At 39.3% G+C, this 12676-nt stretch overlaps 1 protein-coding gene across 6 annotated transcripts in view; it reads left to right on the top strand.

Annotated features, from left to right (window-relative positions):
- Prr14l (proline rich 14 like) overlaps positions 1-12676 on the top strand; it is a 67437-nt gene that overhangs the window by 38209 nt on the left and 16552 nt on the right. For 5 of the 6 annotated variants that reach the window (XM_033762347.1, XM_033762346.1, XM_033762345.1 and 2 more), the window contains 3 exons: positions 1633-1704; positions 2485-2656; positions 3569-3678. In XM_033762347.1, the coding sequence (XP_033618238.1) occupies positions 1633-1704; positions 2485-2656; positions 3569-3678 (354 nt within the window). The remainder of the gene's footprint in view (positions 1-1632; positions 1705-2484; positions 2657-3568; positions 3679-12676) is intronic. The other variant, XM_010603848.3, reaches the window with a different exon arrangement.

The following is a 12676-nucleotide window of genomic DNA, read 5'->3' as shown; positions in this document are numbered from 1 at the left end:
AAAAAAAAAAAAAAAAAAAAAAAAAAGCACTGTCATATGAAGCACTGTGACCAGGAAAAACTGCAGCCCCTGTTGGCACCTGCCTTCATCTTGGCTCTGGCCTTGATCAGTTATCCATTACTAACTTTTTTTTTTTTAATCCATCACCATCTTGTAGAAGTAGAAGCCATAGATGAAGGTCCGCCAAGCTTTACCAGATGCGTGTGTGATGAGCTGCTATAAAAAAAAGAGAGAGACAGAAAGGGAAAAAGTGCTATAAATCAGATCCTAGGACCAAGGACTCCTGGTTCGGTTAGCTTTTTATCCAGTATCCCATCCTGCTTCTTTTCTTTCATCAGCATTCCTTCAGGGAAACCAGAGTTGGTGCTAGACATTATTCTAGAGCCCTGAATTACCTGTTTTTCCTAGCCATTAAACAAATTCTCTGGGAAGCCTGTGCCATGTTCTAAAATCAATAGTAATGCTGGTTTTACTTTGAGAGCCACAAAAATCTCTATCGCACATAAGTTCACTATAGGTGATTAGTACTATTGTTTTAGCTGAAAATATGGAATTTAATTATAACGCAATCAACTCAATTTTCTTCTACATAGCCATGTTTTATGTGCAACTTGGCTTTAAAGAAAAGTATGTTTCTCCACAATATTTTGTCAGGTTATATGAAATGGCAGTATTTTTGTTTTTGTTTTTTGTTTTGTTTTGGTTTTGGTACCGGGGATCGAACTCCGGTCCTTGTGCTTGTGAGGCAGGTGGTGGAACCACTGAGCCAAATCCCCAGCCCTAAATGGCAGTTTTTATTTCAAATTAATACAGTGTTCAGTAATGCAAGGTATAGCCAGGTGTGGTGGTTCACACCTGTAATCCCAGCTCTCGAGAGGCCAAGGCAGGAGATTACTGTGAGTTGGTGGCCAGTGAATTCAAGGCCCACCTGAATCGTACAGTGAGATCCTGTCTCAAAAAAAACCAAAAAAGAAACAAAGCAAGATTTTTTTAATTAAAAAAAATCTTCAGTATACATGCTCAACAACTTTATTAAATGCTAAGGGCCCCAAATCATTTTCATTCCCCTCTTTTCTCTTACTGTCCTTTCCTTATTTCTCTCCCATCTTCTTTCATTTAAATTGGAAAATAAACTAGACTTTATCAAAATTTAAATCTTTTTGTTGTTGTTGTTGTTGTTTTTTGGTTTTGAGACAGGTTCTCACTATGTAGTTGAGACTGACCTGGAATTCACTGTGCAGCCCAGGCTGGTCTCGAACTCACAGCGATCCTCCTGCCTCAGCCTCCCGAGTGCTGGGATTACAGGCATGTGCCACCACACCCTGCTTAAAATCCTTTTAAAAAATTAGAAAATAATCTTCCTCTCAGCCCGCTTTCATTCTAGTGATTTACACAAGCATATTTCTCATGATAAGGAGGTTTTCATCCTTACTAGGATACTTTTTTTTTAAGGGCGGGTACTCAGGATTGAACTCGGGACCTTGCACTTTTGAAGCAGGCGGCAGTGCTACTGAGCTAAATCCCTGGCCCCACTAGGATCCTGTATCATGTGTTGATACCCATAATAGCATCAGAACCTTACCTGTCATCCACCATCATAACTGCTGCTTTTGTACTTTTGCTTAACTTCAGCCACACCGTTTTACCATATGTGCCTCTTCCGGGCTTGGAAACCACATATAGAACCAGTGGCAGTCAGATGAGGTAAGCCTTTAGCACAGGAGGGCTCGTGGGTGTGGGTGTGTGTGTGAGTGTGAGAGAGAGAGGGTGTGTGCACACGTGTGTGCAGAACATCCTCAAATGTTTACAGGTGGTTGTGGGTCAGTGAGGTACAACTCTGTCCCTGTTATATACCTGATCTGTATCTCTCACATCTCTGGGATTCAAATATGCAGTGTTGCAGGTAGGGAGTAGAGGTGCATAATCAATACCATTTATTTAAACAAAAAATTGAAAATCCTGAGCCAGTTTATCATATCAAAAGACTACTCTCAAATTATTTCATGGCTCTTCACTTAGCCAACTTCATTCCCTGAATTACATCAATCTCATCTAAGCACTGTTCATTTGTTTAATGTACAGAATGTCCTCTTCCCCCAAAAGTCTGTTCCCTTTTTTTTTTTCCAGGTACTGAGGATCAAACTCAAACTTTCCCGGCAGGTGCAGTGCCGCTGAGCTATATTCCCAGCCTCCTTTTTGCATTTTTCCTTATAAAACTTCTTATTTCAATGAAATAAAATTAAATAACCACATTATTGTCCTTTTTTTTAACATATATAGACCCAGGCTATGTCCAGAAATGACTAGAAAAACAAAATAACAACAACAACAAAAAAAAGAAATTTAAAAAAAAACAGATTGGCTCAAGATAACCTTCCTAGAAAGGACACCTTTACTTTTGGTCTGCGTGGTAAGAAGGTGAAAGTGCCAAAGGTAGAAAGGAAACCCCTTTCATATTGTCTTCCCTTTTCTCCATGGTCCTAGGCTGGAGCCTGCTTTCCCTACCTTGGTACCAAAGTCTTGCTTAGTAACAGAACCAGCTGTCAGCAATCTCCTGCTTTCAACCTCTGAGTTCCAAGTCCCTGGGTTTGATGAACTGGATGGTGTGACAGCAGCATGCCCCCGACCGCAGAGCAGCTCTCCAGAACAGAAAGAGGTAAATGTGAAGCACTATACCAGTGCAGTCAGATGGCCCTGGTATTGGTGTCTCCTCCATCCTTGACTCACGTCATGTGATATGTACAGACTGCCTCCTGCATCTTTACTTACTGCCTTCAGCATCAGGTCAGTACTGAAACATACTGAGCAAAGAGTCTTTGTGAGTAGCCATTAAAGGATACACTGGATTTTTGTTTTTTAGTTTGTTTTTAGAGACAGTATCTTGCTACGTTGTCCGGGCTGGCTTTCAACTTCTGAGATCAAGTGATCCCACCTTGGCCTCCAAAGTCGCTGAGAATACAGGTGGATGCCACTATACCCACCGTGAATTTTTTAATCTGTCTTGCTTTCCATATCCTTTTTTTCTTGGTGACAGCATTTAACAGTGTTTATAGACACTCGACCCAAAGAGCAGCTTTGTGCATTCAAAGATGAGTGAATGATGGTGTTCTTTAGTTTTGCAACATCTGCTGTCTCCACAAGTACAGACTTTTTTTTTTTTTTTGGTACCAGGGATTGAACTCAGATCCTTGCATGTGCAAAGCAGGTAGCGGAACCAATGAGCTAAATCCCTGGCCCCAGACTTTCATATTAATTATCTCAGTGTCTGAATTGAATATACAATTCTGTTTTAGTAATATGGAACAGATAGTTGCTGAAAACAGCAGGAGTGAGAGAAGATTGGTCATATGCTATTTATTAGGGATGAAACTGATATTCTGCTCACTTGTGCCAAGAGCACCACTTAAAAAAAAAAAAGCAAAATAAATGCTCCCTTTTTGCAGTGCTAGAAGTCAAACCTATATTTATTAGAATTCTATAAACTGAGAAAGCAATCTTGAATGTGAAGAAAGGGGTTTTATTTAACATGTCTCAAACCTTGACCATCTTTCTTTTTAACCCTTAAAAGCAGGCTGAGCCAGAGAAGAGGCCAAAGAAAGTCTCTCAGATTCGCATCCGGAAAACCATTCCTAAACCAGATCCTAATCTTACCCCAATGGGGCTTCCCCGCCCCAAAAGGTGAGCACCTTCTCTGATAGAATATAAACATAATCACTTTTTTAGAAAATTGTTAAGAAAAATATATTGCCTTTTAAGTAGTTTTTTGTTTTTTTTGATACTGGGGATCGAACTTGGGCCCTTGAGCTTGTGAGGCAGGTGGTGGAACCACTGAGCTAAATCCCTGGCAAGAAAACTATATTGCCTTTTAAATGTTTATATACTCTGAGCCACTTACTGTACTCTCAGGAATTTATCCTAATGAATTAATTGGCTAGGTGACTAGATATTTATGTACAAGGACATTTTAATGCATTCTTAGTAATTTCTATTGAATTTACTATGCCAGGTAAATGCTTTTATTACTTCAAATGTACCTTTGTATTCAACATTCATCAGCATGGAAGGTGAGTACTGTTGTCCTCCCTGGATTTAGATGAGGATATTGAGACTCAGTATTTTAGACCCTTGTGTTGGGTCCTAAATGTCACAGCACATGTGGTTTTTGTTCATCACAGGTTAACCCAACCCCACAGTCCAAGCTCCTAACATTCTGACTAGTAAACTAACAATTTAAACTAGTAAAGGGCCTGAATTTCATGAGTTTAGTTTTTTTTTTAAAGATCTCCAAACTTATGTTTTCTTATGGTGGCTTGCTGTCTATTTCTTGTCAGCAAAAGGAAACTTATCAATAATATCTTATGTAAAACCAAGGAAATTGTTTAACCTTCCTGAACTTTAGGAACTTCTCTATAAAATAAGAATAAAAATTCCTAACTCTTAATATATTACTATACAGTCTAATTGAGAAAAAATATCTGTACTGTATCTGCTTTAGAGCTTTACACAAAGTTAATGCCATGATTGACTATAAATTACAATCACGATTCTTTTTCCATACTTAATATATTATATTTTTTATTTTATAGATTTTTTGTTTTTCGGTGCTGGGGCTCAAACCCATGGTCTTTTTTTTTGTTGGTATTGGAGATCAAATTTGGGAGTTGCACTTGTGAGGCAGGCCGAGGAACCACTGAGGTAAATCCCTGGCCAAAACCCATGGTATTACACAGCACTACTACTGAGCTATTTCAAAACCCTTAAAATTTTTTCATTGATCATCAGATCTTCAAGATACATCTTTTCAAGATAATTTTTTAGAATATTTCAGATTTTCTTCCTCAGAATGAAATCAGATTCAGTATCAGTTACATTGTCTTGCTTTTGTATATCTCAAAGATTTTGTTTAACACTGGACATGGTGGCACACGCCTATAATCCCAGCACTCCAGAGGACAGGGCAGGAGGATTGCTGCAAGTTTGAAGCGAGCCTGAGCTATGTAGTGGGTTCAAGGCCAGCCTGAATTATATAGTAAACCTTGTCTCAAAAAAACAACAGTAAATAAAAACAACTTTGTTTACATAAACAGTTGGGAGTAGAAAGAGGTTTTTGTTTTTTGGTTGTGGTGTAGATTAAATCTAGGAGCTTGCTAGACAAGCCTTCTACCACACAGCTACATTCCTAAACTCCCCCCCACTTTTCTTCATTGGTTTTGTTTGTTTGTTTGTTTGTTTTGAGACAGGGTCTCACTGTCTAGTTTAGGGTGGCCTTGAACTCACTGTGTGGCCCAGGCTGGCCTTGAACCTACTGTGTAATTCAGGCTGGCTTCAAACTTGCAGCAATCCTCCTGCCTCAGCCTCCTGAGTGTTGGATTACAGGTGTGTGCCACCACACCCAGCTCTAACCCTTTTTATTTTTTTATTTTGAGATGGGTCTAACAGTCTGGCCTGACACTTGTTATCCTCCTACTTCAGCCTCTCAAGTAGCTGGGATTACAGGTTCCTAAATTAGATAATGCATTTATTTTTATTTATTTATCTATTTTTTGGTACCAGGGATCAAACTCAGACCTCATGCTTGCAAAGCAGGCAGCGGAACCACTGAGCTAAATCCCTGGCCCGGTTCCTGGTTTAGAAAGAGCTTTAATATAGTAAAGTCAAGCCAGGTGTGGTGGTGCACACCTGTAATCCCAGCACTCGGGAGGCTGAGGCAGGAGGATCGCTGTGAGTTTGAGGCCAGTCTGGGCTACATAGTGAGTTCCAGGTCAGTCTCAACTACATAGTGAGACCCTGTCTCAAAAGACCAAATAAATAAATACAGTAAAGTCATTTAGTTATTTCAGCTTTTTTTAAGTCACACACTAGAAATCACAAGAGTTATCTGGCATCATATAGATAGATACAGAGATATCACACACACACACACACACACACACACACACACACACACACAGATTTTTATCTTGTTTTGCTTTTTGAGAAAGGGTCTCAGGCTGGCCCTGAACCCACTAGGTAGTTCAGTCTGGCTTCAAACTTGCAGTAATCTTCCTGCCTCAGCTTCCTGACTGCTGGGATTATAGGCTTGTGCCACCATCTATGCCCAGCTAATATTAGATTTTTATTTTTTATTTTTTTATTTTTAGAAATTTTAATTTTTTTTTTTTTGGTACCAGGGATTGAACTCAGGCCCTTGTGCTTGTGAGGCAGGCGCCGGAACCACTGAGCTAAATCCCTAGCCCAATATTAGATTTTAAAATAAATTTATTTATTTATTTGTATTTAGGGGAAGCAAAAAAATGAAAAGTGCTGGGTCAGAGGGTCCATTACCCAGGTGCTGGAGGAAGTTCCTGTTCCCAAGTCCGGGAATGCACCAAAGAAGTATCATAACTAACTATTAAGTGCCTAAGAATTTATGTTATTCCTTTGCTTAGAGGCACTTTATTTAATTTAATACACTGAAAGGGACCTGGAAAAGATAAATTTTTTAAATTAAACTTTACCTAAAGATTTATTTATCCTTTAATAAAATGCTTTTATTACTTGAAACATACCTCTGACCAAAAACAAATAAAATATTTGAAGTTATTTATTTGTACATTAAATTTATGGGAAATTCTTGGTAGATAATTTAATTGGCAAAGGCAGTTTGTCATTTAGGCTGTTTAAATCATTCTTCACTTTTTTGTCTTTTTGTTTGTTTTTGTTTTGTTTTGTTTGGGTTTTTTTTTTTGTTTTAGTTTTGGTTGATTGGTTGGATTGTTTTGAGACAGGGTCTTGCTTTATAGTTGAGGCCGGCCTATGTAGCCCAGGCTGGCCTGGAACTCTCAGCCTTTTGCCTCAGCCTCACAAGTGCTGGGATTGCAGGTACATATCACCTTGCCCAGCCTTTATTTTTGAGACAGGAGCTTGCTAAATTGCACAATGAAATTTGAACTGTGATTGCCCTGCCTCAGTCGCCCTCAATGCTAGAATTACAGGCATGTACCCAGGCTACCTTGCCTAGCTTATTAACTGACTTTTAAGAACAGTTGAGCTGAGCACACGCAGGGAGTTACAGGAGGCTTGCTGTGAGTTCAAGGCCACCCTGAGCTACATAGTGAGTTCAAGGTCAGCCTTAACTACAAAATGAGACCCTGTCTCAAAACAAAAAACAGTTTAAAATCATGTTAAAAATTAGAAATAAATCCATTGTAAATCTTATTCCTTTCATAATTTGGGGGGTAAGGGTACCAAGGATCAAACTCAGGACCTTGCACCTGCGAAGCAGGCAGTGGAACCATTGAGCTAAATCTCCAGCCCGTATTCCTTTCATAATTTAGGAGAAAAGTTGTTTTGTTTTTTTGTTGTTGTGTTTTTTGTTTTTTTGTTTTTTTTTTTGTTTTTTTTTTTTTTTTTTTTTTTTTGAGACAGGGTCTCACTGCATAGTTGAGACTGACCTGGAATTCACTGTGTAGCCCAGGGTGGTCTCGAACTCACATCAATCCTCCTACCTCAGCCTCCCTAGGGCTGGAATTACAGGTGTTCGCCACCATGCCCGCCTTAGGAGAAAAGTTTTTTGAGATAAACCAATCAGCTTGGCAGCTCATCATGTAATTTTTGTTGTAACACATAGAAATTATAAATGAAACCCCAGGCATTATGGTGTATACCTATAATTACAGCACTCAGAAGGCTGAGGCAGGTAGATTAGAGTGAGTTCACAGCCAGCCTAAGCTACATGGTGAGCCCAGGGCCAGCCTGAACTACTGTGAGACCCTATCTCAAAAAACTACGGGGGAAAAAAAAAAAAAAAAAAAAGGCCAGGGATTTAACTCAGTGGTTCCACTGTCTGCCTCCCAAGTGCAAGGTCCCGAGTTCAATCCCCAGTACCAAAAAAACTTTAAAAAAAAAAAAAAATAGAGAAATTATAAGATGAAATGAAAACTGATTAATTGAATTTAGTATTTTGCCATATGATTTAATGAAAGTTTATACCTTAACTGAAGAAAAAAAAATTTTTTTTCCCCCAGTAATGGGGATGTTACCGGAGCCTCATGTGTGCTAAATTTGTGCTCTGCCTCCGACCTGTATCCTCAGCCCCCAAATATTTGATAATACCCAAAAACACTTGGTTTTTTTTCTTTTTCATAGTTTGGGTATAGAAACTTAAATTTTTTTTTAAATTTTATTCCAATACCTCCCTCCCTTCCCCTCCCTATGTACAAAAGCTTTTCCATTTTTCCTTCTATTTTCACTTTTTTTTCTTGTCCCTTCCTTCATTTCTCCCTCTTCCTTCCCTGTTCCCTTTCCCATTTAAACATTTTCTTCCCATTTCTCAATATCTGTTATATATTTTTGTTCTTATTTCCACTTTCAGTTTCTCACACTCAGCCACCTTTTGATGAAGTAGCTAAACACCTTCACTGGAAGAAAGCCCCTTTAATAAATGGTGCTGGGAAAATAAAGTAAATGGTGCCAGGAAAACTAGCTTTCTGCATACCAGAAATTAAACCTAGACCCATATCTTTCACCTTGCACTAACCTAAAATTGAAATGGATGAAAGATCTAAATATTTTGTTTTTGTTTTTGGTACTGGGGATCGAACTTGGGACCTTGTGTTTTTGAGGTAGGCAGTGGCACCACTGAGCTAAATCCCAGACTTAAAGATCTAAATATTAAAACAGAAATACTGCTGGATGTGGTGGCACACACCTGTAATTCCAGTGCTAGGGAGGCTGAGGCAGGAGGATCGCTGTGAGTTCGAGACCAACCTGGGCTACATAATGAGTTCTGGGGCAGTCTGAACTACATAGTGAGACTCTAGTTCAAAAAAAACAAAACAAATACTCTGTTGGAAAAGACAATAGGTAGAATGCTTGAGGACCTAGTAGGCAAAGACTTTATGAACAAAACCCAGACACATAGAAAATACTACAAACAATCAACTGGGACCTCATTGTATTGAGAAGCATTTGCAGTGAGAGAAACCACCAACAGAGACAACCCACAGGGCGGGAAAAAATTTACCACTTGTTCAGACCAAGCAAGGACTATTATCTAGAATATATAAAGAACTGAAAAAAAATAGGACCCCCAGCCATGTTCAAAGACTGTTTCCAAAAATGGACATCTGAAAGGAAAAGACACTTCTCAGATGAAGAATTAGAAATGGCAAATAAATATATGAAAAAATGTTCAACATTACTGGTCATTTGAGAGATGTAAATGAAAACAGTGCTGAGATTCCATCTTACTCCAGAAAGAATGGCTGTTCTCAAGAAATCAACCAATAATAGCCAGGCGTGGTGGTGCATGCCTGTAACCCCAGCAACTGGGAGGCTGAGGCAGGAGGGTTACCATGAGTTCAAGGCCAGCCTGAATTACATAGCGAAACCCTGTTTAAAAAAAAAACGAACAAATGCTGGCAGGGCTGAGGGGAAAAAGGAACTATTCTTCACTGTTGGTGGGAATGTAGACTGGAAATCAGTGTGGCGATTCCTCAAAAAACTAAAACTAGAAATTCCATCTGATCCAGCTCTCCCTTTCTTGGTATCTTCCCAAAAGAAAAGCATTATACCACAATGATACATGCACACCCATGTTTTTAGTGGCACAATTTGTGATAGCTAAATCTTGGAAACAGCCCAATTACCCATCAGTGGATAAATGGATAAAGATGTGTTTTTTTGCCAGGCGTGGTGGGGCACGCCTGTAATCCCAGCACTCAGGAGGCTGAGGCAGGAGAGTCGCTTGAGTTCGAGACCAGCCTGGGCTACATAGTGAGTTCCAGGTCAGTCTCAACTACATAGTGAGACCCTGTCTCAAAAAACCAAAAGAAAAAAAAGATTTAAAAAAAAAACAAAACAACAATATTACTCTTCTATAAAGGACGGTAAACTTGAGATATTTATAGCTAAATGGATGCAACTTGAGACCTTACTCATAACTGAAGTAAATCAGACACACTTGTTTAAATATCGCATTGTCTCTGGTGTGAGAAACCAAAAGGGTAAATTAGAACCAAAATGTATAATAGATACTGTGAAATAGGAAATAAATGTTCAAATGGGAAGAGGAACAGGGAATGGGGAGGAAGAAAGGAAAGAAGGGAAAAGAAAAAAATGGAAACAAAGCTTTTGTAAATAAGGAGAGGAAAAGAGGTTGAAGGGGGGGCTAGGGGGAAGAAAAATCAAGAAATATTATGAACAGATACAAAGTCCCTATGATGAATGTGATCATTATGTATATCTCAAGTATACCAATAAAATAATTTTTAAAAATAGCAGTACTCAACAGATATTAGTCTTTAAGTCATTGGGGAATTCTCAGAAGTCAAAAACTAAATGAAAGTAATGATGAAATGAAGTGAAAGAGCCTTAAAGTCACCTTTTGCTTTGAGGACATTTATGAAATCAGGATTCGTTTGAGCATAGATTTTTCACTGCCTGCATTCATGTATGGCTAAGAGACAAAAATCTATGGCTTTACAAAGATGAGAATCTAACAGCACACGCGCGTGTACTCTAAAATGTCTACCACCGGCCCCCAAAGAACTATAACATCAGTAAGAAGATGAACCAACTTCTGACAATAAGAGCCCTAAATTGCTCTTTGAAAATGGTTTACTATTCACTTGACCCAGAAACCCCTACAAAATCATGTAAATCAAGAAGATCGGATCTTTGTTTAATCTGGGAGTACCCCTTTGAAATGCCTAGGCCCTCAAAGGTATGCATATTTAAAAGGCCCCAGGTTCTAGGGATGTTGCCCTAAAGAAGGATTATCTAAGCCAGGTACAGTTAATTAATAAATGGCAGCACCTCTGGCATTACAAAGTTAATTGGGCAGAGCAATCCTGGCATTACAGTGAGTTGGTAGGAGTACCCAACCCTAATAGTGGGGTAGATGTAAGATCAGTGTCTCTGGATTTGTGCTGCACAGGCAGAGTCATGCTCAACTTAGATGTAGATTCTCTGGTCCTTGAACGTGTGTGCAGGGGAACAAAACACTCAAGATGCACTGCCGTATTCACAGAGCTCCTGGTTGGATGAACCCGCACATGAGCTCTCCCTGGCACATTGAGACGACTCTTAACTGAAAAGGAATAAACTGTTCCTAAATCAGAAGAGGAGGAGGGCTGCGGTTTTAGCCCAGTGGTTCTGCTGCCCGCTTTGCAAGCACAAGGCCCTGAGTTTGGTTGCCAGTACCAAAAAAGAAAAAAAAAAGGACAGAAGAGGAGGTTGCACAAAAGAAAGAGATATTCCAGAAGAAACCAAAGAAAGAAAAATTCATGTTTTGAAAATTAATTCAGCGTAAAATAAATTGTATATAAAAGGTTTTTTAAAAAGAACCAACCAGTGATGTAGCTCAGTGGTTTCGGCGCCTGCCTCACAAGCACAAGGACCTGAGATCAATCCCTGGTACCAAAACAAAAAACAAACATCATAAAAAGAACCAAATATGAGCATATGTTTCTCTCTCCCCAGCAACCACTACCAACTCAGGACCACTGTAAATTAAAATTTTAGCTTGCATGTTTGTTTGTTTTTGCTACTGGGGATCAAACTCGGGTCCTTGGGTTTGCAAAGCAGTCAGCGGAACCACTGAGCTAAATCCCCAGCCCAAGCTTACATCTTTAAGTCTGTCCAGGCAGTGTGGATCCCAGCCACAAATCCACCAGGAAGCCCAGCTTGTGCTTATTAATTCTCATGGAGAATTATTTCCCTTCACTCAGTGTCAGAATTTGTGGAAGGAAATTTCCTTTGCTTTGGAGGTGTTAAAACTTACAATTTAAAGTTGCTATATTGGCTGCAGTTCTTTTGGATGTACTCGAGAATTGAAAACATACATCCATAAATACTTGTAGGAGCACTATTCATAATATTTTAAAAGTACAGACAACCCATATGTTCATCAGCTGATGAATGGATAAAGAAAAGGTGGCACATGCTTAGAATAGAATGTTACTAAGCCAAGCGTCGTGGCGCACACCTGTAACCCCAGCCCTCGGGAGGCTGAGGCAAGAAGATCACTGCACGTTCCATGCCAGCCTGGGTTACACAATGAGTTCAAGGCCAGCATGAACTACATAGCAAGAACATCTCGAAAAAAAAGACTTTTTAAGGAATGTCATTTAATATGAAAAAGAATGAAGTACTGAGCTGAATATTACGTGGGTTAACCGTCGAAAACAGTATGCTGAATGAAAAGAAGCGAGACCATTACAGCACACAATTCACGATACTGCTAGCTAGGCTTAGGAGGTAGCCTAGATGCCCATCAGTGAACAAATGGATGAAGAAAATGTGGAATATATACACAGTGGAGTTTTATTGAGCATAAAGGATGGATTTACATCATTTATAGGGAAGTGGATGTATCTTGAGACCATAATGTTAAGTGAAATAGATCAGACATGGAAGGTTAAATATCACATGATTTCTGCTGGGGATAGAGCTCAGTGGTGCTATGCCTGCCTGGCAAACACAAGTTCCTGAGTTTGATCCCTGCTATAAGAAAAGAAAGAAAAATCGCATGATTTCTGATTTCTCTCATATGAGAAACCCAATTATAAATGCATTAAAGAGTAAAGGCAGGGGGCTGGGGATTTAGCTCAGTGGTTCTGCCACCTGCCTCGCAAGTGCAAGGACCTGAGTTCAATCCCCAGTACCAAAAAAAAAAAAAAAAAAAAATTAACAG

This window comes from Fukomys damarensis, unplaced genomic scaffold (assembly GCF_012274545.1).
Source record: "Fukomys damarensis isolate Sample0158 unplaced genomic scaffold, DMR_v1.0_HiC HiC_scaffold_12, whole genome shotgun sequence".
Lineage (NCBI taxonomy): Eukaryota > Metazoa > Chordata > Mammalia > Rodentia > Bathyergidae > Fukomys > Fukomys damarensis.
Note: the sequence above shows the minus strand (reverse complement) of the source record. Positions and strands in the feature narration are given on the sequence as shown.